The 26,955-nt window shown below is 33.8% G+C and overlaps 1 protein-coding gene across 10 annotated transcripts; it reads left to right on the plus strand.

Annotated features, from left to right (window-relative positions):
- The first annotated feature begins 964 nt into the window (after positions 1 to 964).
- LOC100651588 (heterogeneous nuclear ribonucleoprotein Q) lies at positions 965 to 26,828 on the plus strand. Of its 10 annotated transcripts, none has more exons than XM_048405062.1 (13): positions 965 to 1,423; positions 3,772 to 4,157; positions 4,257 to 4,364; positions 4,498 to 4,674; positions 6,052 to 6,187; positions 13,072 to 13,277; positions 13,347 to 13,496; positions 13,584 to 13,729; positions 13,825 to 13,940; positions 15,640 to 15,654; positions 16,409 to 16,557; positions 20,897 to 21,062; positions 22,412 to 26,828. In XM_048405062.1, the coding sequence occupies exons 2-13, from the start codon at positions 3,774 to 3,776 to the stop codon at positions 22,660 to 22,662; spliced, it is 2,004 nt and encodes a 667-aa protein (XP_048261019.1). In that variant the 5' UTR covers positions 965 to 1,423; positions 3,772 to 3,773; the 3' UTR covers positions 22,663 to 26,828. The 10 variants fall into 10 exon arrangements, with proteins under 10 accessions (XP_048261019.1, XP_048261018.1, XP_048261023.1 ...); XM_048405061.1 differs by lacking the exon at positions 6,052 to 6,187 and adding an exon at positions 8,954 to 9,089 and having other exon boundaries at positions 966 to 1,423; XM_048405066.1 differs by lacking the exon at positions 6,052 to 6,187 and adding an exon at positions 8,954 to 9,089 and having other exon boundaries at positions 966 to 1,423; positions 22,415 to 26,828.
- The last annotated feature ends 127 nt before the right edge of the window (positions 26,829 to 26,955 follow it).

The following is a 26,955-nucleotide window of genomic DNA, read 5'->3' on the forward strand; positions in this document are numbered from 1 at the left end:
CGCGGGTGCGTGCTCAACCAGACAGGCGGTTTACGGTTGAATTCAGGACCGTATCTCCTTGTCTGTAATGCGTTCTCTTATCTTGAACGTTATTTCTCACGTTTAACAAAATCTTTCAGAATATTGGCTAACTTTTATTTAATTACTCACAGAATACTTAACGATAGTAGCAATTAACAATTTTCCACATAAATATAAAAACATAATAGAAAGTTTTAGATTTTTTACGATTTCTTCTTTCGAGTTATTGAAATTGCGCGCTCGCAAATAAGATCTACTTACATATTGGAAATTTGTGAATATTGTAATATAATATTATACTATTATATTAGTATGATATATATATATATATGTAAGTATAAGTAAGTCTTATAAATTTTATATAGACATATACAGTATACTGTATGTGCACAATGTATTCTTTTTTAAGTTCTAAATAAAGGAATTTTTTAAATATATTATTCTTTGACATTTAGAATGTCTCGTAATCAACGTTTATATTTCTAGACGAATTAATAGGTTACTATTATTGCATTTATATGTAGTATATTTTAAATAGTAAACTATATTTTTTGGATTGTTGCATCACAGTTTAATCTTGAGTATGTATATAAATGTGCGTAACGATGTACGTATAAAATTGCAATAAAAGATAAATAAAGGAATGACAGGAAATACATGGATTGCAACGAAAATGACTGTGCTTGAAGATGAATTAATGAAAAATTGCAGAAATGTTTCATGAAAACGAAAGGAGAAAAGGACGTGGAGAGGAGAGGAGTGAAGAAGAAAGGAACAGAAAGAAAAGAAAAGAAAAGAGATGAAAAGAGAAAAAAGAGAAAGAAAATTGGAAGGAATGGTACAGGGACACAAGGAGAATAGCGACGAGCCTGACTAAGGCGGGGCTCGCATATACCGCGAAGAGAGGTAAGCGGTTGAATCGGATTGGATTGGGGCGCAACTAGCAAGCAAGCAAGCAAGCAAGCAAGCAACCGAGGAAACTGGTTTGGTTTTGTAGGGCTTGCACCTCTCTTTCAGCGAGGCAGTCCAATTTATGCATTACGGCTATGTAGGCACTACATGATATCAAAACGCTGCGCCCGGGCTTACTTCACTTACCGTCACCATCACTGCAATATTATCGGAGCTTTCCAAGTGCCTACAAGACTAAATTTACTGCATTACTTTTCATCCAATACTATCAAGTGTTAAATGCAATTTTTAATACACACGGTTACACGGTTTACATACAACGTAAAAGTGAGCAGAAGTATATGCAAGTTTGTATTCGTGTAACGGTGGTGGTCTCTGTAATATGAATTTTCTATCAATTAAAAGCTTGTGACTGTTTTGTGTGGTATCTGGTGCTTCGTTTTATAATTTGTTCAAAATTAATACTGTGAAGATTTCAAATTTTGTACAGGTATACTTTTATATTGTATTATTATGTTCGGAGGTTATGGCACATTTAATCCTGATTCGCTTAATATTCTTATAAATTCTAATCTCTTTTCCATTTTATCTAAATAAATAACTAATATTTTTAAGTATTTTATAGATTGTATTACTACATTTACATTAATATCAAGTAGAGATTAAGACTAGAGATATACGTTATACTTTACATACAATTACGTACATATTCTTTTTTTTCAAGAATGGTATCGAATTTTGTTATCATTAGTCTTGGGGTTTATTTAATTTTTTAACTTTATTTATTTTTTATTTTAACATTATTTCAAATAAATAATGTATTAAATATGTGAATTGAAATTATGCGAATTTCTAGATTATACTCCGCAAAACCATTTGTAATGATTGTTTTTATTAAGTAAGTAGAGTTTACTATTTTGATAATAACGAAAATCATACGATGTACGTAGTAGTAGATTGAAGTAGTGAAATTTTACGCTTAAATTCTTCATTATTGAATAAAAGTAAAAGATAAGGTTGGTTGTACGATATAAAAATTGTGTGAAGCAAGTAGAACTTCTAGCATATGTAAATCATTGTCAGTTAGTCTCAAAATATTTTATGCGTATACATATGTACATAAGTAGACCTATCTCTCTCTATATATATGTACATATCTGTCTGTTATCTATTAAAAATAATTTGAAACGAATAAAATTAGTTAGTAATTGAAATTTCCCTGTGGAAGAATGATACGTACATAATATATTGTGCATGCAGATTTCAACTACGAAATTCGTTATTTCATGAGTGCATATTGCATGGTCAACTTTTTCTTCTCAGCCTTTTGCATGAACCAATCAGAATTCGCGAATATGCTTGAAAGAAAATGGCTAACTCGTGTCGCTGGGTTCGAGCGTATCTTTGCGCGTCGTTTTGTGAACCCCGTAGTCTGCAATCACGTTGACGTCTATCGCCATTTCCTCACAGGAGGATTTTGTTCATTTACTTTCTAAGGTATATGCAATTATTCTTCCTATGAATATCGTGAATTATTTCTATGTAGTGTGCTCCTTTAATAATCCTTTAATAAACACAAGCAGAAATCGGTTAGTTAGAACAGCGGGTGTGATGTTATCGTGAGTGTAAAAGTGCATTGCATCCTTCAAGAAATATGGATGCAAGTCTATTGCCGGCCGGCAAGCTATATGCAAAAAATACCAATTACATTTCCTTTCGAGCAAAATTTTTATGTTGCGTATTCATTACTGTGAATGCAATATTTTCAAACTATTTTTTATTATAATAATTCAATTCTTTTAGTTTAAAGTGCATTGTTCGATAATGGAGTCATTTCTTTATTGTATATTTCAAATTAAGGAGTAGGTATAAAATGTCTACAATGATATATCAGTGATATTCATCAAACCCTCTTTATTATTTTTCTGTACCAAGCAATTGATGATATCTTAAAGTTTTGATATGTTGATCGTTTGTAAACGCGGGAAATTGTGCAGACTATGCGTTATATGTCGAGTAGTGGTGTTGGCGTTCCGATCACGTTCATTACATTGCCTCTATTTCATCTACTCCATTTTCGACCATAGATGTATTAACATTCCTTTTCAAATTTCATTTATTTCCTCTTGTTTTATTTATTTATGTGTTCATACATTCATGTTGTATATATTATCTTATTTTTTCTAATATATTGTTTTTAATGTTCTATATTACTAATATTCTAGCCAAAAAGTTATTCAAATATTGATATAGAAAAATCTCAGTATAGTATAAATGTGTATAAACAATGTTATTAAGTGTTATAAAAATATAAGATTTTGCATATGTGTTATAAAGAATATGGTAAATATTATTAAAAAATACGTTGAAGAGATTTAAATTTTTTATGCAAAAAACAAAAGTTTTCCAAGTTTTTAACAGTTATAAGTAAGTTTGTTTTTCAATTACTTGATTACTAGTTGCTGATGATATTTGTAACTAGTTATGAGAATTTGAAATTTGTTTTAAGCATTACATATAAGACATGTTGAATAATATTTTTTATACAGATTAATGAGTACTCTTAATATCTGAATATTTTTAATACTTTGTACTTTAACATTTAAGTAAGGAAAACAAATTTATAACATGGCAGATGTTATAAATGCTATAACATATATAACAGTGTTTTGTGCCAAACATTTAGAGTTTATAAATATTTGAGTGATAATGAATAATAATTTAAAGCATAATTTATTTTGGAATAATAAACCAAGATGATATAAATTTAAACAAAGCAATATGAAACAAAGGAAAAACCAAAGATGTTGTTCTGATAATTAAAATAATATGTTACAGCTATGGCAGAGGGAAATGGGGAGATAAAAATGGAAGAGAAACAGTCTAAGGAGGAAATGGAATATGTAGAGAGGACAGAAGATTTTTCAAAATTGATTCAGTACGGACTGGATGAAAAAGTAGCTGCGAAATTGGATGAAATTTATAAAACAGGAAAATTAGCTCATGTGGATTTGGATGAAAGAGCATTAGATGCATTAAAGGAATTTCCAGTAGATGGTGCATTAAATGTACTCACACAATTTCTTGAATCTAATTTAGAGCACGTATCAAATAAATCTGCATACCTTTGTGGTGTAATGAAAACCTATAGACAGAAAAGTCGAGCTGGACAGGGTACTGGTACCAGCACTGCTCCAAAAGCACCGGATGAGGATAAAATAAAGGTAAATATTTATTTTGTCAGTTTGATGTTTATAACTATTTACAGAGTTACTTGAATTATAAAAAAGATATAAAACTAATATCCTAACAACACACTTTAGATGATTCTTGAACGAACTGGGTACCCTTTGGATGTAACAACAGGACAACGGAAATATGGTGGTCCTCCTCCAAACTGGGAAGGTCCCACACCAGGAACTGGCTGTGAGGTAAAGCAATAAGTTATTGCCCTTCTGTTTGATCGAGTTGCATTCCCCTAATACTCTTTTCTATTTTTTTTATACAATTATTGTCAATCTTTTCATTTTTATCTCATTTTGTATGCTTCTGTTTTTATGAAAGGTATTTTGTGGAAAAATTCCAAAGGATATGTACGAAGATGAGTTAATTCCTTTGTTTGAAAAATGTGGGAAAATTTGGGATTTAAGATTAATGATGGATCCGATGGCAGGTTGCAATAGAGGATATGCGTTTATCACTTTTACTAACCGAGAGGCTGCGCAGCAAGCTGTTAGAGAGGTATGTAGATATCTTCCAAATTATTTTTTATCATTATGTAGGTACATGTTTGTGAAGCGTACAATTCTGTTTTCCTAGTTTAAAACATCTTGTTATGAACATATCAATGCCCTTCACTTTTTTTTAGAAGAACTTTAGAAATGTTACAAAATTGTTATTGCTACCAAAATAAGTAACTTTTCGAAATGTTTAAAGATATCATTACATATGTTATATTTCATTGGTTTCTTACTGTTTCTGTAATATGTTTTATTAAGTTTTTTATTTATCGTTTTAATACTTCTTTCAATAGAAGCGATGATAGAATCGTCGAATTTTTGTTGAAATTCGTCGAATCGAAAATAGTATGAAACATGTTTTTTTTTCTTTTTCTTCTTTTTCTTTTTGCATTAAACATTTCGAATACATTTTTTTCATATTCCCATGTGGCTTGTTCTATGTTGTGACTTGCGTTTTCTCTTTCTTTCTGTATTCTTTTTTTTTTTTTTTTTTTGTTTAATTGTAGTCTTAACGTAAATATTTTAGCATTGTTTCACTAATTGTAAAGAGTAACAAAATTGAGATTCAATGTCTATAGTTAGGAACAATCCACATATTCATTTTATACATATATATGTTCCTGACCTCTAATTTATATTTTTAAGTATATAATTATGCCCAACACATCCCAAATACTTAACAGCAGCAAAACAGAAAATAAATGCACATATGCATAAAAGTATAGGCACACACGCGCGCGCGCGCACATACACGCAAATTACACATACTCGTATGTACATATATATGCATACACGCATAGATGTAGACACATACACACGCACGCAAATACATAAAAACACATGTGAACACATGTATACACGCGCGCGCGCGCGCGCATAGGTATATGCGTACGTACGTATGTATGTGTGTGTATATACATACATGCATACGATAATGATGTCCTATGGATGAGTTTCTTTTTCCAGCTCTCCTCTTTGCTCAGTGGGCAAAATTGGGAGTGGAGAACTTTCCTAAACATTGACGATGCGAAAAAAAGAAATTCGTGTGGTTTAATTGGTTAGGGGTATATCTACTTAATTGGTTGACTTTCGTTGGACAGTGACAATTTTTGTAACAAAATTTTGAAAATTGGTAGGCTTAAAATTTGTTTACAGGAGCACATACGTGAACGCCGGTTTCCTATATTGTGAAGACTCGAGCGACAAAGCGCATGCCACTTTCTCGCTTTCATGGAACCAGGCCATGTTAATTATTTTACTAAATTGCATATTTTGAAAAATTTTTCCTAAATTCTTTTGTTTATCGCAAGTAGATAAAACATGAAGTGTATCTCATTGGAACAATATTAGGCATGTGTTTGTTTTCTTCATCCCACAGCTCGATAATCACGAAATAAAACCCGGCAAGAATCTGAAAGTAAACATTAGCGTACCTAATCTACGACTTTTCGTGGGGAACATACCAAAATCGAAAGGCAAAGAGGAGATTCTGGAGGAATTTGGTAAATTAACAGGTAAAGTGAATTCGAGGCGTGTGTACCTACCTATCTACCTATACCTACCTGTCTACCTGTATTGTAACTTACGAGTGGTAGCTTTTAAGTAGTGGTTGTAGATGGTATGGAGTTATGGAGCATCCAAGAAAAAATACACGATCGTGCGTGCGACCGTGTGATCTTCAGTTACCTATGACACCTTCAGTTCTGATCAGTCTCCTTGCCTCTCGGTTTATTAGTGAACAGTAACACCTCTCTGGTCCAAGTCTTCTTTTCCTCGCATATTTAGGTTGAGTTATGAGTTCTATGCTTCCTACTTTTATTCATTATATTTCCTTTCTTTTCTCCTAGTTGATATTTCTTTTTCTCCCTCTAGCATTTCCTTTCCGTTTAGTTCTTTGAATTTCCATTGCCGCTATTGTTGACGTCGCTGTAATCGTTATCATCATCATCATCGTCGTCATCATCATCATCATCTTCATCATCATCATCATCATCATCATCACCACTACCACCATCACCACCATTATCGTTTCGTTGCAACTTCATTATAGGGTCAGTATCATATCATTGCCGGTACCAGACCATCACTACTACCACTACGATCAACGCCATTCGTCCTTTGCTATCATACATGCGTACCATATCACACAGTTTCATATTTGCGCGCGTAAACACACACATACCTACACAATCAGTCTTGATCAGTCTTGATCAGTCTTGATCTTTGATCTTTTTGGCGATTTGAACGTATAGTTTAATTTACCTTTTTTCCATTATATTTTCTTTGCTGTTTCTTTTTGTCATATTTATTCTTTCTTTATTTGTTATTGACAATACAAAAGAAAAGAAGAAAAAAAGAGACAAATTAGTTAGAAGAGAAAATGTGGAAGCAATTCAGTATGGTACAATTATTAAAATTATACATTGAGGTAAAAAATTAATGAAAATAACGCGCGCTGTCCTGCGTGGTTGTTATCAATTTTTGCATCATGTTAACGCGATTCATGACTGGACCTCGAGCATGGGGGTATGGGAGATATGCGTGGACCGCTGGGGCGTTTGGCTCGCTAACAAACGGACAGGCACTCCCATCCACCTACCTACCTATCTAGCTATCGAAAGCTATGTACAGACACTGCGAGGCGGCCTCACAAGTCTGCCTCGCGAGTCTGCCTCGCTCGAGTTGCCTCGTGTCCTAACGTATAGAACGCGAGGCAAGCAAGCGAAGCCCAAAGGAAGCGAGTAAGGAACTACGAGGCATCTTTGATCTCGCCACGCAGCAGTCTCGCCGCGAGACATGCTTCAGTGCAAGGCAGGTATGCACTTTGCGAAGCAGTCTTGCACTGTCTACAGGGTATTCGAACATGATTTGTCACAAGTATCGTAGTATTATCCTACACCTCTGAATCGGTGAAGATCTGTAAAAAAGTGGATGCAAAATCGACTGACTTTGAATTTCAAGGTCAATTTTTTGTTGCGTCTTATCTTACTCATCTTGAAGAATCAAAGTCTCAAAGGAATCATGGGTCTAAAACTCAAACTGTTCTCTTCGAAAAAATGTGGAAGTTTCATTAGTTTTCGAACTCACTTTATCTGTGATATGTTTATATTTTATTGTCGGTGTAGAAAAAATAGCATCTAATGTCGTATGTAGATACTCTAGATCTGTTATTATATGCCCCATATATTCCTTTTATTCCTTTTTCCCCCCTTATTTCTTATTTATTTTAGACTCGCATTTCTATATTCCGCTCAAGATTCTTTTAAAGATTACGCATTGATTTTAGCCGATGAAAACCATATTCAATCCGATATTTTAATTGTTCAACGGATGTAATCTATTCACCCGAACCATAAACAATTTCTTTTATGACTCCTCAAAAAAAGAAATTCACAAAGTTAAAACTGGCGCAGAAGAAAGCCACAAGTAAGGAGCAGATCTGCATTCTATCCACGATGATCCAAATACTTTATTCAGAAATTAGTGAATTTCTGACTCACTAATATTTTTCATCGTCTAAAGTCAATGTGTAACTTTGGGTTAAAACTTGACTGGAATAGAGAAATGTGCGTCTAAGACTGAGAGAGGAAGAAATGGGATATATAATGGTAGATCTGGAGTATCTAAGTGCCACAATAGATGCTACTTCCTCTGTCTGTATAAAATGGAATGATGCAGATGAATGTAAAATGTAAGCATATTACAAATAAAGTGAGTTCGGGAACTAATAGAACTTCAATATCGTTTTCTAAGAGAGAACGGTTGAGTTACGACCCCTAGTTCCTTTGGAATTTTTAATCTTCACGATGAGTGAAAGACGATACAATAAAAAAAAAAAAAAATAATTTGACCTTCCAAGGTCAAAGCCAATTTTACGATTACTTTCTTTTTCAAATTTTCACCGACCTGGAGCACGTAGAATAACGCTACGATTCTTGTGAAAAATCATTTTCGAATACTTTGTACATAGCTCAGCCTAACCACCTACCTACTTACCTACCTCCCTTTCTTCTTACATACTTATCTCCCACCTATGTATTCATCTACTCATCTATTTATCTACCTGCCTATTTACCAATTCACCGACGATATACGTTGATTAATTCCAGTTTAATTTTCCATGTTCATCTATTGATATGCTTGCCCTCTCCCTTCGTATAAGACATATATAATTTCCCTGAAGGTCGCTTCACGATATCCCACGTTCAGACAGCCAATAAGCAGGTGAAATTATAAAAGGCAAGCTTAATTGGCACTCTCCTTCCACATTATTCTTACAGCTGAATGATTATGAGATTCGGAAAGGGAAAAAGATTGGTGTTACCGTATCTTATAACAATCACCGCTTGTTTGTGGGAAATATTCCAAAGAATCGAGACCGAGATGACTTGTTCGAAGAATTTACAAAGCACGCACGTAAGTTGATAATTGTCCTTAAATCAGCAAGCAGTAACCAAAGAAAATTCTATAGGAAAAAATGGTGGGATAAAACTCTTATTTTTTAACGATCGGCTATTTGTATCCGATTTTTGTTAGAGGTGCCAGGTGGGTTAATTTTACCCTCTTGCATCATTACCAATTAGGCAGATTCCTTCTCAAATTGATACATATGTCATAGAATATATTTTTCCACCTTTAAAACATTTCGCACACATTCTCACCACAAACACTGTCAATTTTTATTTTCCACTCTCGAAAAGAATTTTTCATTTTTATGCTGCTACTACATATTATGTTGTTTATTAATTTTTGGATAAAAAAATTGGCCGTAATTGATTAACGAATTTTTATATTAAATTGTGTCCCACAATCATGACATTTAATTTATTATTCTATATATATAATATATAAATATATATATGTATATATATAAATAATATATCTTTCACAATTATATGTATGAAATTTAAATGTTCTGATAGTCGTGTCTGTGTTTCTCGAGTTTTTCGTTCAGGATATTAATTTCAATTGTTTCATATGAATAATTGCTCTTTAAATGGTTGTTCGTCATAGTACGTTGTGTATACAATTTTTTTCATATATTTACTTTCTTTAAATTATATACCTAATCGATGAAAACATTTTTTATTTGTATGATTGATTTTGGGACGCGAAAACATCTCTAAAGATTGGAGTAAGGTCTGAAAAGAAAAGAGAAGTAACTGAAAGTATATCAAGAGTAGCAATAATAAACGTGGAATCGTTTACAATCATAAAAATTTTATATGTGTGTGTTACCCGTTTAAACTATATTGGATAACTTTGCTATCAACGTCTGGTAAAATGTAGCATTTTGTTCAATGGAAAAATGTTCTACTCGTTTCTAATTTCCTCTGATGTATTTGTTACGAATGTAAAATCAGTTCGAGTGATTGAATGAATGTGTACGATATTTGTCACTTATATGTGTGTTTGCAATAGCATTCTTGCATGTAATACTTAAGTCTGGACTCAGAGAGGAGATAATGGCAAAATATGATAAAGTAAAATGTTAATATTGGATTCAAGAGGCATAAGGTTAAATAATCAGAATTTATGGGGAAAAAAGGTCACAAGGCATCTGAATTACTCTGACAATCCCTCCCTCTCTCTCACTCTTTCTCTCTCTCTCTCTCTCTCTTTCTTTCTCTCTCTCTCTCTCTCTCTCTCTTTCTCTCTCTTTCTCTTTCTCTTACTTTCTTTTTTTCATTGATGAATTACTTAAATACACATAGGCGCGCGTTTTATTGTTTTAAGACCAGGTGCATTTCTAGCAGATGCCATGTTGTATGTTCATTTATACACGTGTACATACATACTCTGTGTGTGAGTTTACGTGTGTGTGCGTGTGTGCGTGTGTGCGCACGTGTACAAACCAACTTTTAAACTGAGAGGAAGGAGAGTAGGATTAAATTAAAAGAAAGAAATAAAAAAACAGAGAATGGTGACAGTTAATGAACAATAACATTTTGTAGCGAAACAATTGTTTGGTTGTTTTTACAGATGCTACTGTTAGTTTGGAAAATACGTCGTATATGATATTAGCTGTACTTATAAATACTAATTGACAAAGATTTCAACTCTTATACAATTTTACGAAAGACCAATCTTTTCTATATTCGTAAATCAATCACTGCGATGCATGTAAATTCTAATAGCATGATACTTTCATTTAATCATAATATATTCTTCAGTTTTTAACTATATTTATTATTCTTTTGTATAATTAAGCAACACATGGTGATAGAGCAGGATAGAGAGCAGAAATTATCAAAATTTACAAACATGTTTCAGAGATCTTTACAAGTTATTCGATTCGGTGACACGCGAATAGAACTTTACAAGTATCCTTTCTTTTCTTTCTGTCTTCTTGAAACATTGTTCGGGGTATTTTTAGATATGTAGAAGTATTTTTGAATATTGAATTTTTATTTGACGATGCATAAATTATATTAGCCGTAATTTATAAAATTTATGTTGTATAATTTATTTTGGTGGGAAGATTACTTAATTCTATATTCAAGTTTTAAATCTTTATTGCGCACATATGCATACATACACGTATACGTATAATCACATGTGTGTGTGTTATATTATAAACACATATATATATTATGTGGACTAACACGTATACAAGTTATAACGGATTGGGTATTATCACAAATAACATATTAACGTGTATGTATGTGTATATATTATAATTAAAAGTGTATTTTTTAATTTGACGTAATCCACGCAAGCTAGAAACATTCCTGTTATAAAGTAATTTGTGTTCTGTGTGTACTTGAAGGATATGGCCAGATGTCTACTGAGAAGCGGGGTATTTGTATATCTGTACTTGTAGTGTGTTCTACTTTTCATTTAAGTGTGTGTGCGCATTCAACTAAAGGGTTTTATAACTCCTTGTTTGATATAACGTGTACATACTATGTTCTCAAAATCTGCTACGATTCTAGTAAATGTTCGTCTTTCAGTATCAAACATAGATTTTGCGAGAAATGAAGATAATTTATTGCTTATGATCGGGAGAAAGATTTTGAGGACAAAGATTTTAGACGTGAGTATTTGTATTAGTAGAAAAAGATGAAGTCAGTCAATGGAATTTAAAAATTTTTCAAAATCAGATTTAGAATTGAAAAAGACGATGTCTGAACTACTAATTGCAGAGTAATTTCATCAAATATTTACCATCATAATTAATATCTTTCTTTTTTTTTAGAAATAATATATGATATACGAAATAACATTAAATTAATTGATTGGTAATTAATAGCTTGATGATTTATTAGAATTACAATCTGTTTCGATATTGTTTCTCTTATTTTTGGCAAGTACTAAATGATTCGTGTGCATGGGTGTGTATATATACACACACCTGAAACACACACGCTATATATATATATATATATATATATATATATATATATATATATATATCCCTTAAGTAAAAGCAATCATGTTTCATGTAAAAGTAATTATTTCCCTTTTCAACCATGTCATTTTATTAATTTTCATAATATAATTTAATATCTAATGATGTACTTGATGTTCTAATTTTGATATTTTGATGTTTTCAATGAATCGTTCAGTTTGTAAATTAGATGATAAACTTATCTATCAAATTTTCTCTCTTTTCTCTCTCGTCCTCACTCTTTATCATTTACTGTCTTTTTCTACTTTTTTAATTACCTTCTAGGCCGTTTCATGGGTACATAAGTAACATATTGAAAAAGATGGAATTCAGTGATTCAAACTGTTTGTATTCATATAATTCGCGATATGTAAGATTACTTAATGCAGCTGCTGATACAAACAGGGTGTTTCAGGACGAGTAGAAATCTCTCTGCAGGCAGAGATAAATTGAAAGAGAAAAAGTAAAATTTTTCGAAAAACGAGATCTAAAATAGAATTATTTTATTTCATATTTGCATCTCAGTTTTGCTTGTTGAATAACTCTCCGCTCGGTTGTATCAGGTTTATATTCAGTTCAGAATTTGCCGTAAAAATATCTAATTCAATTTTTTTGAATATAAGGCTTCTTGTATAGAATAACTTAATATTCAGTTCTATTATCCATCCTGAAATTCCCTGTATGTATATCCCATGTATATATATGTTTGCAAAATGACGACTGAACATAATTTACATCTGTCTAATTTTTCTCTTTCTCATTTTATTTTTTCATCTTCGTTTTCTTTGCGTCTTCCTCCGCTTCACTGTTTTTCTTCTTTTTAACTAGTAGACATCTCTGTTTCTCTCTTTCTTTCTCTCTCTATTTCTCTCTCTCTTTCTCCCCTCCTCTCTCTCTCTTTCTCTCTCTCTTTCTCTCTCTCTCTCTCTCTCTCTCTCTCTTTCTCTACTTAATTTAATGTTCTGTTGAGATTTATTGATCTATTTTGTGTAATTTTTCATCATGTAGCTGGTCTGACCGAGGTGATTATCTACAGTTCACCGGATGACAAGAAGAAAAATAGAGGCTTTTGCTTCTTAGAATATGAATCTCACAAAGCTGCTTCCTTAGCCAAACGAAGACTAAGTACCGGTCGCATCAAAGTATGGGGCTGTGATATCATAGTTGATTGGGCTGATCCTCAAGAAGAGCCTGACGAACAAACCATGTCTAAGGTGAATAATTGATATACACTGTGAGGATGTCGTGATACGATTGGTTACCCATTAAATTGTATACTTTAGGTACGCGTCTTGTATGTTAAAAATTTAACACAAGACTGTTCGGAAGAAAAACTGAAAGAAAGTTTTGAGCAGTATGGTAATATCGAAAGAGTAAAAAAGATCAAAGACTATGCCTTCGTCCATTTTGAAGAAAGAGACAATGCCGTTAAGGTAAGACATTATTGATAAATTAAAGCCGTTTAATATGAATATTTGGTACAATGCGGACATGATGTGGTATTGTTTGTTTTGTCTTAGGCAATGAATGAATTAAACGGGAAAGAAATCGGAGGTTCTCACATCGAGGTATCCCTTGCGAAACCACCGTCCGATAAAAAGAAAAAAGAAGAAATGCTTCGTGCTAGGGAGCGAAGAATGATGCAAATGTTTCAGGGCCGAAGCGGGTAAATTCAATATATTTGTTCGATGCAGCTTGTAATCCTAATCTATCTGTTGATTTACATTTCTCCACATAATAATTAAATTTTCTATTGCACAGAGGATCTCCGTCGCATCCAAGCATGATGGGAGGACCTATGCCAGTTCGCGGACCAGGACAAGGTCCTCGAGGTACTGGCGCAGGTATGCGAGGACAAATGGGAAGAGGCGATTATGGTAAGTACCGATCCGACTTTATGTTTATCGCGCTCGTTGATATTCCTCTAGATTTAATCGGAATTAAACATATACACACGTGTTTATACATATATATTCATGTATTTGTATGTAACACTTTAATTGCATTTCGTCACCCCTTTAATAATATTTCACATAGAAGGAAATAACGTGTATTACGTATATGTACACATTTTGTTCCTGTTAAAGTAAGGTTTTGTTTTCGCTTGCAGTCAACTTGATTCATCTTTAGGCTTAGACCATATCTTAATTTTGTAAAAATATTTAATTTTCTATGTATAAGTTTTCTATAAAATCGTTGATAATATTATTAACATATAACAAATTATGGATTCAGTTTATACTGTCTATATGATGCAAAATCTGAGAAAATCATGTTACGTAAATGGATTGCTTAGATGATTGAAATTGTAAGATATGTCAAATTAAAATATCAATCTGTCGATGCTAAGAAAACATGTGACGATTAAAAAATTTATTAACGAACTTTTTTATAGATTTAAAATACTAATGTTTTATTTTTCAGATTTATATAAACACAAATCATTGTTAGATCGTTTATATCGATTTCTTATGGTAATGTTATGTAATATAAACATCCCGCATGCTTTTGGGGATTTTTCACTATCTCACTACATACCTTAGCTTACGCGCATGATGTTACATACGTGAGAACAAAAGTACAAATATATTCAACAACTGATAATATCGTATCCTTAGTGTTTAAACCTTGCTTTCTTTACCTCTAGAACCATGACCCTAATATTTTATTCGATTCAACTTGTTTATTGATCATGAAATCGTATTGAGTATATAATTAGATACACATGTTTGTTTGAGAATAAAGATGTTTAATTTTCAAATGGAGAACGAGGACAGTTTTGATATACTCTAGGGAATTTAAAAGTGAAAAAGATTCAAACTTGTGTATATTTTATCTTTTATCACATTAGAAGGTGTAGTGAGAAAGTGCTTAACGGCTGAAATACCTTTTCATTCATTTATTAAACCTGAAAACTGCATTTGTATAATAATCTGGTAAATCGAATTTGGTCTGAGCCTATTATGATTACATTTTCAATTGTTATGCAGTATTTCATTTTCTTACTCCCCCTTTTCTTTTTCTTTTTCCTTTTTTTTCTTTTCTTCGATTGTTGTTTTTATCAGTGCATAACTCTGTAAACAGTACACAATAATCGGGTTTACGAAATAGTTTATCGAACAATAGTCGGTCAGTTTACAACATTAAAGAGTTCTCATACATATGTACGATTATGCATATGTATGCCACGTGTGGCTTAGCATCATAATAAGAGCACCTTATTGCCTTACCACTACCACTTCCTGCGATACCTGTTATGTCTCACATACACACGCGCGTGTGTGCGCGCGTGCAACAGATGAACAGGGACTGACAGACAGACGCACATAACACGCACACACGAAAAAGAAGTAACTGCATGTGTATTGTTTGTTTTGTATTTACATATAATAATATTTGAGTGAGATTTATTTTGTGGCGGTGTATAATTATACGCATTGCCAAGAAAAATGTTTTTCAGTTTCTTTTTTTCTCTCTCTCTACTTTTTTTATGTTGTTTGTTCTACTTCGTTTTGTGTAAGTGTGTGTATTTTGTTGATTTCGTATGCATCATAAATTCAATAAATTTGGTTTCAGCTCTCATGGAAATAGGTAAGATGCGATATTGAATTACGAATGGAAAGTAGTAGAGTACCATTTAGTAGAGTTTTGTATTTTTTCTCTTTTGGAACTATGTATTCAACATTGTAAAGACGCTCATATCGGATCATCGAAAATTGCAAAAAATCATATCATTATCTCTGTCGTGATATTTTAAATAGATCAACCACTTGTACAGTGACGATACATACGATTTGATTAATTTAAAGTGAGAATGAAGGAAAGAAGTCGAGCAAGGGAGCGAGAGGGGGGTTGAGAGAAAGAGAGAGAGAGAGGGAGACTGTGTGTATGTGCCTGCGTGCGTGTGCGTGAGAAGAGGGCTTTCTTACAGGGTAGATGTAAAATTACGAACTAACAATTTTCTACGATCCGAATAGGGCGTGAAGTTTTTACCAGGATACGTGATGGTGGTAGGGTAATTATTGAGTTTTTCTTTGCAGTATCGCTGTTATATAGTGAAAGTAATATATGTTTCCGTGATGATTTTAATTATATTATTTGATAATATTACATATATATATATTATATATATATATATACGATTGCGAATAAAGTCGCAATATGTAATGTTCGGATGTATATTTTTTTCTTTTTCTTTTTTTTGTTTCCTATCATTGAAGTTTTAAAACCATCTTTTCCCGGCATGCCTTTTCTCATAGAAAACACGAGTATTAGTTTTGAATAAGTTGTCAATTGGATATATCGTGGCTAAATTTGGGTCTATTTGTAATGTGTGTTTTTATAGATTATGATTACGACTATTACGGTTATGGGGATTATCGAGGTGGCTACAGTGATCCATATTACGATGACTATTATCGATACGAAGATTACTATTTCGATTACGCGCCGCCTCCGCCACCTGCCAGAGGGAGAGGCAGGCAGCCTCAACCGGTGGGTCGCCTTTTTTAATGGTTCTAAAGTCGTTTCCGTTATTGAATCATTATTACTTTTTTAATATTTATGTATGTATGTGTGTGTGTCTGTATGTACACATATATATATGTATATGTATATGTATGTATACATATATACATATATACACACATCAATAGTAATTTGACTGTGGCACAGTGTTCGCGGATGTATCCCAAGTACATACATAATATATAATCCATTTTACTCTCTCCAAACAACCTGCCCATTTTATCGTTTAATCAGAGTGTGCATTAACTTGTTATTTACCGATGTAAGTATACGTATAAGCATGGAAACGTGGACATATAATTTAGATGCGCGCACTAGTGCATATCCTTATATGTAAGTGTTTCTATACCAACGACACGTGTGCTACCTGTCATGAATGCGTGAATGTATGTCTGCATTTTGTGTGTTTGAATAATCATATGTGTATATACTATAGATTATATATTTTTTTTTCTGCCCCCATCTATTTCTATATGTACATTTTTTTATTTGCTCATTCTCCCATTCATTACTTAGCCTATTTTAGTAAATTATGAGTATAAATCTGGTTATACTCAGATTTAACGCTTACACGAAATAAGTAATAGATGTATTCTGCATTTATTTGGTAAAGCTTTGTAAGAATAATCAAATGGAATGCGCTTGAGATACATTTGGAACCTTTTTTTCACACAAGATTAGAAAACAATGTCATTGCAATAAAATTGATGTATATCTGTGAGACAGTGTGCATATGTATATTAGAGACTGGAAAGTGAGAAAGATGTGAGACTACGGGCGCGCGCGCAGAGAAAGATGGGGAGGGGGGCGTGGAATGTCCTACATATTTGTTACATCTACTACTAATTCCATCGCTTAGACTAACGTTATCCTGTAAGTCGAACACACTGCCACTTTCAAATTGCTTGCTAATCATATCTGAGCCATGGTAGACCCATTCCAAAATTTTGCAATAACAATATAGCCGGGAAAAGCTATTAGAATACAGGAAAGTAAGAGAGGAACGGAAAAAAAGAAAAAAAAACATTGAAGATATATATAATAACAAGAGGGAGGGATAAATAGAGACATGTATAACAAACGAATGGAAAAGGTACGATTTTCCTTGTATTTCTACATATTTTTCTATGACAAAACAACATATAAACCTTATAGTGTTGTAAGTTTTCCTAATATTTGCTCACCATATTGTTAATATTTGAAGAAATTCTATTTGTAGGTAAAAATATTACTAGAGCTCCTACTATGCGTTTCGTAGTATGTGATATATATGTATATGTATGTACATACGAGTATGTCGAGGGTGGAAGAAATGTAATTAGATTTGAAATGTGCGATAAGCACAGAAAAAACCAGAGATAAATGTGACTAACAAACATTTTGATTAATAGATTAACAAACCATTGAAATTGTATATTTTTCAACTGAATATCGTGGTTTTTATAAAAGATTTGTATAAAAAATTCTTTTATAGTGTGGCATACATTGAGACAACTTGAAGTGTTAAAAAAGTGATTTCACCATGAGTCTTCTGAGTGAATGGTAGGTAGGTAAAGTCACCTCACTACATTCTTTCCACCAAGTATGTATGTATGTATGTATCTATGTATGTACGTTTAAGCGTGTGGACGCGTGCATGCATATATATACACATATATATACACACGCATATATATGTATTATATCTATACGTGTACGTACATGCATATGTGTATAAACATGTGCGCATGCGCAAAATAGATAATATACATGTAAATTATTGTAAATAGATGTAATTGAGTACAGGACGTGTTTAATATACCTGTTTGTAGTTTCTCCTTCCGAAGAGAGCGACGTGTGAGTCTCGTGGCTCGGATATGATACATTTAAATATATATATATACATATATATATACACATTGTACATGTACATTTATATGTATATATATTTATATAACAAGTTGCAGGGATGCCCAAGTAAGACACTATACTCTGTGGATATTATTACAACTGTACCATCATTATATTAATTTGCAAACTGATTAATTATTTCATTGTCTAATCATAGGACATATAATTAAATTATTCAATACGATAGATAGATGGATAGGTAGGTAGGTATGTCGATAAATAGATAAGCAGATGAGCAGATAGATAGATAGATTTTTTTTAGAATTTTTGTTTTCAATAGATATATAAGATTCGGATTTATTTCAACTTTATTGTCTTCATATCGTGATAGTATCGATTCATCCTCAAAGAGTAAAATTAGCTTTCTCGACATCGACCTTTACTTCCTCGATATTAATCAGTTGATAACGAATGCGTGTGTATGGTCATTGATCGCGAGGTTGAGCGTTGACTGCATCGTTAGAATTAAAATAGTTTTCATATTTTCGTTTAAACTGTTTTCCCTCGTACATCGTGTGCCTCTCGCAACGCGACGTATCAATTATATTTGATCTCTTTATATGATATTAGCTTTGTTCAGTATTGCCAAAAGTAAGATGTTAGCATATACATAATTTTTATCTTGAACGTACTTGGCTAATAATAAGATATGAAAAGACGATGGTTATCTCGAGGTGCTTTTCAGTCCAAATGCGGGATCTGCAATTTTCTGACAACGCGTTTCTGTTTCCTTTTTCGTGAAAATTTTATTTCAACTCACAATTTTATAGTGTAATATGTATAATATGTTGCACTATGGTGTTTCTATTCTTAAAAAGGATTACAAATTTGTCCACATTTTGTATTTAACTAGATATCGTTCGCATAAATGTTTATTAGATGATATTATTTGAAAATTTTGGTATGTTTGTGAAAAGAGGTTATCGTAGTATTCATTATCGTAGCATAGGCTATATGAACAGAGCCAGGAGGAAAGGCTGTATAAGGACAAAAGTATATATGATATATTCGATAGCTTGAGATTGATGTAGCGTTCATAAAAAACTTATACATTGTTGTGCATATTTATGCGTGGTTGCGCATGTCTACATGCGTCTGGATAATATTATTATATTGAGAATTACAATTTGATATAGGAAGTTGATAGAATAGAGATGAAATGCTAATTGAAAATATAGAATGGAAAGAAAAGAAAAAAGAAAAGAAACGATGACGAGATTTGTACTTGCCAGTAATTTCTAGCATCGATGATGAAACTCTTGATGTTTGTTGCTTGCTTCAATGTACATATATAAAATATCGCTTACGCTTATACATTGTATAATACCCTGCTGTGTGATGTTACGCTGCTTATACTATTTAAATTTTGATTTGTTGAATTTTGTTCTAGCTGACAGTGCAGTATGTTGTGTCGCTTAAAGTTCCTTCGCCATCCCAATACAATAAGCTTTCCGCTTTGGATAATTCTGCTAATACTACTGCTGTCTGTAAAAAAATGTGGTTAGTAAGATTTGGTTTTAGGTGAACCTTACATCCGTTGCATCGTTCTGTATGCCATTGTGTATATTTGACTAATCTGTATACACATATATAAATAACTACCTCATATCCTACCGAGCTCTTTTCCTAGATTATCCTTATCATGTCCTTTCCTACCTTGTTTCCGCTTTTCGTGCAACGCATATCATATCTTTTACCAATCCTTGCTATCGTTCATTAAATACATCCATCTAACCATTTACACACCTACCAGTCCATGTATCCACATATACATACACATATGGGCGCGCGCGCTTATGTGCGGCCACGCGCGCGCATAATTTTGTATGTATTATTTGCATGTATATACGTATGCATATACGTATAATATACGTATAAATGAATAGATGCTTGCACCCACGCGCACGTACGTAAGTACATTTATACATATTTATAGCGCGTACATACACAACCATTTTGTATCAGTATATACATATACATGCTAATTTGTACCTGTACGTTTACGTGTACGTTTTTTTGTATATAATACGTGTATGGATATATTTAGTGGTTATCAAATGTACATATATATACAACAGGGTATTAATTTTAAAATGAAATTTAAACGGTGAGGTTAATCGTCGAATAAAGAAATTGTTTAACTCGGGTATGTAAGTAACTACGAAATCAGGTGTTAGGGATTATTTATGAACAAACGATCAATAAGTCGATCGAAATGTTATATAGGATGTTAATTGTTAATGAGTAGTTAAAAAAGAGAAAAGGGGTCGATAAAGGAAAGCCGAGAGGACACACGGTTGTGTTGTCCAAGTTCGCGTAAAATTTAAATATAAAGTATTATAGAATCGTGAATATATACTAGGAATGTAAGAAATGTCATATAGGGTAACGATTGGGTGTTGTGTTATTTGGTTAGGCTGGACGTGGCCGTGGAGTAGTGCCGCGTGGCCGAGTCGGTGGCCCCCAAGTCCGTGGGCCAGTCAGGGGGGGACGCAACCCCGCAACTTCAGGGGCTCGTGGGGTCCAGCGGCTGTCCGCTCGTGGGGGGGTCCGCGCCAAGGGAAGTTTACCAGGTGAGGATGGTCTGTATCTCCACAATAAATCAATCATCTTTTAACATTATTTTCATACGCTATTTTTCTCTTTACACTTTTATCAACACTTTTATCAGTATTTGCTAATTGCCATATGCCTATTTCCTATCCATCGTTCCCCTCCCCCTTTCTTTTTTCTTCTATTTTGCTTTCTTTTCTTCACGCTTCCTTTCACCTTTCACTATAGTTCCTTCTTTCCTGTTCTTTATTTTTCGTTTTCTATTCTCAACTAAAAGTTCTACTTTTTAATCACTTCTCATCATGTGTGTGCGAGAATCAATAGACATTTCCGTTTGAGCTTCTTCCGATCATCGTTCGAATTTTGCATCACATTGCAGATTAGTAATATTCTCGTAAAATCTAATTAATTATATTTACTCTTAGTTTGCTTTACCTTCTTTTACTTTCCTTTATGCGACATTTTATCCCTTATTTTCTCTACTTTCTACCACTACTTCGTTTCCTTTTGTTCATTCGATGGGTATAGTTTCAATGGAAAGTCATGACGAAACAAATCGGTGGTCAAGTATCAAACATTTGATGAGATTATTTTAACGTATTTGGGAAAATGCGAGTCCGATAAAGTTACGTGTCCATTGAAGCTATAGTCTTAAACAGTTAGTTGTATTTCATTTTTCTTTTAAATCTTCAACCGTTTCTATTTTTTTACATTATAGTAGCTGAATGAAATGTAAATGCGCAATGATCACAATCGATCGGTCGAATATTTTAAAAAGTGCAGTTGTTACATTAAATCGAGTAGTTATTACCGTGTTATACTTTGATTTTCTTTGTAATTGTCATTTCTACTTTAAATCAGAGCGACACGTATTCTAGTCCTCCAATCCCGGATAGATTGTTCAAAACGACGAGAATCTATTTATTCTCGAGATAATATCCACTTTTGGTACGCGTTCAATCGTAATATTTCCAAATATCTGACATTTTCCCAAAGTTAGAGTCGATTAACTGGTTTTCTTCCAATCAACGTCATATGTTTCCCATAGCACTAACTTTTAGTTATGTTCTTCAGTCACTTCGTTGATATATCGAACGATCAATAATACTCTGCAGAATATCATTCGGTTGTATCATTGAATGGATTGCTTTGTTTCGTTTTATTTTACTCATTTAACAGTCCAGTGTTGGCACACGTACTCATGCGATTCGAACGAGCGATTCGAAACAATGGCAAAACGGATGCATGCGTGCGCGAGTGCGAGCGTGTGCGTATGGGTGGGAGAGATTGTGTTGTCGCAGTTCAAAAGGTTTGAGACAAATGTTTATCGCAATGAGAAAATTTAACTTGACAAAGATCTGTTTGTTTCTTTGTACAGCAGGTAAACGAAAATTTGACGGGGGTCACCAGAACCAGGGGGAATCTAAGCGTCGCTTCCAGAGCAACTGGGGAAACCAACCCCTCGCCCAACAACCACTGGGCAATGCGTACGGATTGGCGAGTGTGAATGGTGGCAGTGGTGGTGGTGGCGGCGGTGACATAGGATTCGGAGGTAAGGCCGCTACACTTGGCGGTATTTCCAGCGATGATCACGAATGGTACCAAGACTCCTATCAGTCATGGAGCTAACTTCTACAAGTCTGTGAGTGAACACGCACGCACGCACCCATCTAAGTACGCACGCAAGCACGCACGGCGAGAGAATTAACGAAAGAACAAACAACGCATACACATTGGAGTTGCTGTAATGTACGAAGAAGTATGCAAATTGAAAAGCAACGAAACCAAAATGTAATTACGATAAAAAGGAAGGAAACAAAGAGAAGTAATGTTCAGAGGAACTTGGAAGAGAAGGAAAGATCAATCGAAAGGAGATAGAAAACTTACGTATAATGCTATTTACTCTATAAAATTTGGCAATTGTAAATGTTTTTATGCCTATTTAATCATCAAATGATCGAATGGACGAAGGAACATGAGAAAGCGCGTGAAGCGTCGTACTAGGCGTCACCACCATCGCCCGCTGTTGTTGTGATTATATATACAGTGATGTGCCACTGGGACTAATTATTACATCGGAGTGACCACCCAACAACCCACCCCGTACTATTACTATATATATACATATATATATATATATACACATACATATATATACACGTATATATATATATATACTAATCTAAGTACTACTATATTGTCACATTGTTTACTGCCAAGTGATACAAAGATCAGCGATGTTGACATTGGGATTGTGATGGCTTGTATTAATTAAGAAAAATCACGGAAGCCTGCGATTTTATTATGCTACAATTTGGATTTTCGTGTGTATGTGCGAGAATGCGTGTACGTGATGGATAGATCAAGGAGGAGTATACATACGGGAGAAACAAGAACAAGAGGAAAAGTGAAAGAAGATACATGCGGGACATGGAAGGATAAAATAAGAGCGTGTAGGAAAGAACGAAGAAGCGGAAGCAAAAATGGCAATATGGGCGAGGAGGAGATTGGTGTGAAAGGATGTAAGAATGAGTGAATTGGTTTATGAGCGTGAATGAAATATTACAAATCTATCGTTGTAGCGATCAATTTAAGTAGTTTTTTCTTTCTTTTTACAAGATAAAGAAAGAGAAAATTCTATATAACACGTTTTACGAGTGCGTGCTTACGTATGGTGTGCGCGTATGTCTGTGTGTGCACGCGCGGTGCGCGGGTGTATGTGCATGTAGTGTATGCGTGATGTGTGCGTGCATGCGTTTGTGTGTGCGTACGTGCGTGGGTAGGCTGTGTGGGCTGCGTGTGCACGTATACGCGCACACGTATGCATGTGTGATGGGGTGGAGCGCGCCAAGCGCCACTAGACCTTCTATTGTTGGTCTATAATGTGTACAGTCAGTGAAACTATTATTATTATTATTAAGAGTCAGGCAAGTTTTACAAGGATAGAATGTGAAACGTTAGAAATCAACGGTTCTGCGTGAAAATATTTCTCGTTTGTTCGATTACGATCAGGAGTAAGAATTAGAGTACCAAGTACGGAAAGAGTAGATTAAGATGATGAAAACGAACGGATGGACTGAAGAAATTAAAGCTATTAAGGCAACAAAATTATTTAGTGAAAGATTCGTTTGTATAGGAAAATTTGTAATGAAAACGTCCAAATAATGGAAAAATTAGAATTTATAAATCGGTAACATATCTGTTTTCTAGGTTTGTTATTCTTTGTCTCTATTTTATAATTTTATTTTTTCTCTTTTTTATTCCGTTTATTTTGTTTTTCCTATTTCGTAGTTAGAGGATCGAACAAAGAACCGTTGAACGCGTACAGCCGAACGAAGTAAATAGGGGAAAAAATGTTATATGTTTCGTTTGTATTCTTGTATTAAATTTTACTTTCAAAATTTTTATGTTCGCGGAATCTTTGCCACACGTAGGCAAGTTTCTTTTTAGAGCGACTGACTACCGAATTTGATAATGATAGTCACGGATTGATTTAGGATGTGTAAAGTGTACACAGCGTTTACAAATGCATGAACACATACAGCACACATTTTGAGTGTTGACTCGTTGTTATTGTTAGCCTGTTAGTTAATTAGTAAGAGTTGCAAATGCGGGCTATAGTTGGTCCCTGTCCCTGGAGCCCAGACACCCCCTGTTCTGGAGAATAATTGAAATGAAAAACATAAGCGAAGCCTAATAGCGTTTTACACATACCCCCGAATTGTGACGAAAAAGTAGATAAAAGATGAGAAAGATCAATTCATTTGTAACGAAGTGACTGCATATCACCGTATTGTCTTATCGTATATAGCATCAACGAAAAAACTAGCATAAACTTCGGGCTCGTTGGATACAATGCATACAGAAGTAGGTATGAAAGAAATGCAATTCCGTGTGAGAATAATAAAAGGAATGTCAAGGAATTAAACAACCAGGCAAAAAACAAAACATGCCCACGATTCCTATTCATTGATGGCTTTTTAATCGATCAATTTCCATAAACAACAGACTATCGATATATAGTGGTCGATTGGTTTTAAATATTGACGAATATTTTGTTGCACATTTTATTCATAATTACTCAAGTCCGATTTTATTTTGTCATTGATACAAATCTAGTAACGATGACACACAGCTGTAAACTAACGATCCAAGTTCCCTCACTTCTACTTCCTGTCCCCGGTCATGCGGTCGTGTAAATGAAACAAGTAGAGAGAAAAGGAATGAACGAGCGTGCGATTGGTATGTAGATAAAGCAAGGCTTAAGAAAAAACAGGAAGAACGGAAGTGCGTGAATGAAAATGGTTGATAGGACATGGGAGTGGATAAGAAAGGAAAGAAAGAGAGGCGAGAGTGAACGGGTGAGTGTACCACTGAGTGAATCGACGAGCAAATGAGTGGAAAAGAGGAAGAAGGGAAGCGAAAGAATAGAGGGAAGCTAGAGAAAAGCCAGCAGTTGAAAAAAATTACTGATCTTATCCATGCCAATCAACGTTATTACCTTTCATTTCTTTAGTCCTTTTTCCTCGTAACTCATTATTCACTTACCATATTTTATACCTACCTATTCTACTTATCTACACATCCTATTTATAAAAACATAATATCAAGGATATAATAATATTAATATTAACGATATGATAAGAATGATATTGCTAATTATACTGAGTGGGTTTTTGTAACACAATAACGTTTCAATATAAATTCTGGTTTTCCTTCGAAATTATAATAGAGGAAGATTATATACTTGTATAAGGCAGGCAGATAGGAAGCAAGTATGCGAGAACGAAAGAAAGAAAGAAAGGAAAGAAAGAAAGAAGAAACGAGCGAACGAAAAAAGAGGAAAAGTTCAGCTTGCGGGGGCAAGGAAGCATAACCTGGCAAAAGCGGAGGCAGTTCACGGTGACGAGACTTTAGACTGATCTAGGTACTAGCGTTACGATATTGGCCCTACCCCAGCGTTAAGGCGCCCCAATATTATATCATTTATCCTTTGCTATTTTATACAATTGACCGGTGTGGCAGCTGGGGTGCCTGGGGGTTATCGGTCGCATTTAGGATAATGCACCACTGTGGCTGACGATGCTGTAGCCGCGCGCACCCTTTTACCCGGTCATTGCCCTAATTTGCGGCACACATCCTTGGGAACTTGACTCTTCTTGGTTGGCCCGTGTCAAGCGGATGTTGTGTGATTTTTGGGTCGCTCAATTTATGTTAATAACGACCCAAAAAGACGTGTTTTTTAATTATATATAAATATATTATATATTATATTCCTGCGGATATGCATTTTGTGACGTGATGTTATTTAGCACTAATGAGGAAAACAACAAAAATGATGAATTGTACGGAAAGAAAATGAAAGAAAAATATTTAAAAAAACAAAAAAAAGGAAAAAAATGTACGTAACACTATTCACACGAACATATATATGGTTTATGTTTCTCGCGCCACACATGCCACGTGTCAGCTCCACGGCTAAAAGTGAACAACAAATTTCAAACGACCAAATTCTTTTAACGTTGATAATTGCGTTTTCAGATTATTTTTTATTATTATTATTCATCATCTTCCAATTGCTTTGCTTTTTTTTTAATTCCCGCAATTTGAAAAGTTGTCCCTAATTTTAGTGTGACGTAGTTGAACGTAATAATTATTGATGAATTTAAAATAATGTTGAAATGGTTCCTTTTTCGGGCTAGGAGCTTGATTTAAAGTGTCAAAGATTTTTGTGTATGACCAGATGTATTCTACATGTCTCAATAAACAGTTGTATGTGAATTACCTTTCTTAAACGATGATATATTTATTTATATACTATTAAAACACATTGTTCTTTCCCCTTTTTTTCATCCACTATATATCATTTATTTCTATTATCGTCTAATGCCTTCTCTCGATTAGACGACGGATTTGATTCTA

Source organism: Bombus terrestris, chromosome 4, assembly GCF_910591885.1.
Source record: "Bombus terrestris chromosome 4, iyBomTerr1.2, whole genome shotgun sequence".
NCBI lineage: Eukaryota > Metazoa > Arthropoda > Insecta > Hymenoptera > Apidae > Bombus > Bombus terrestris.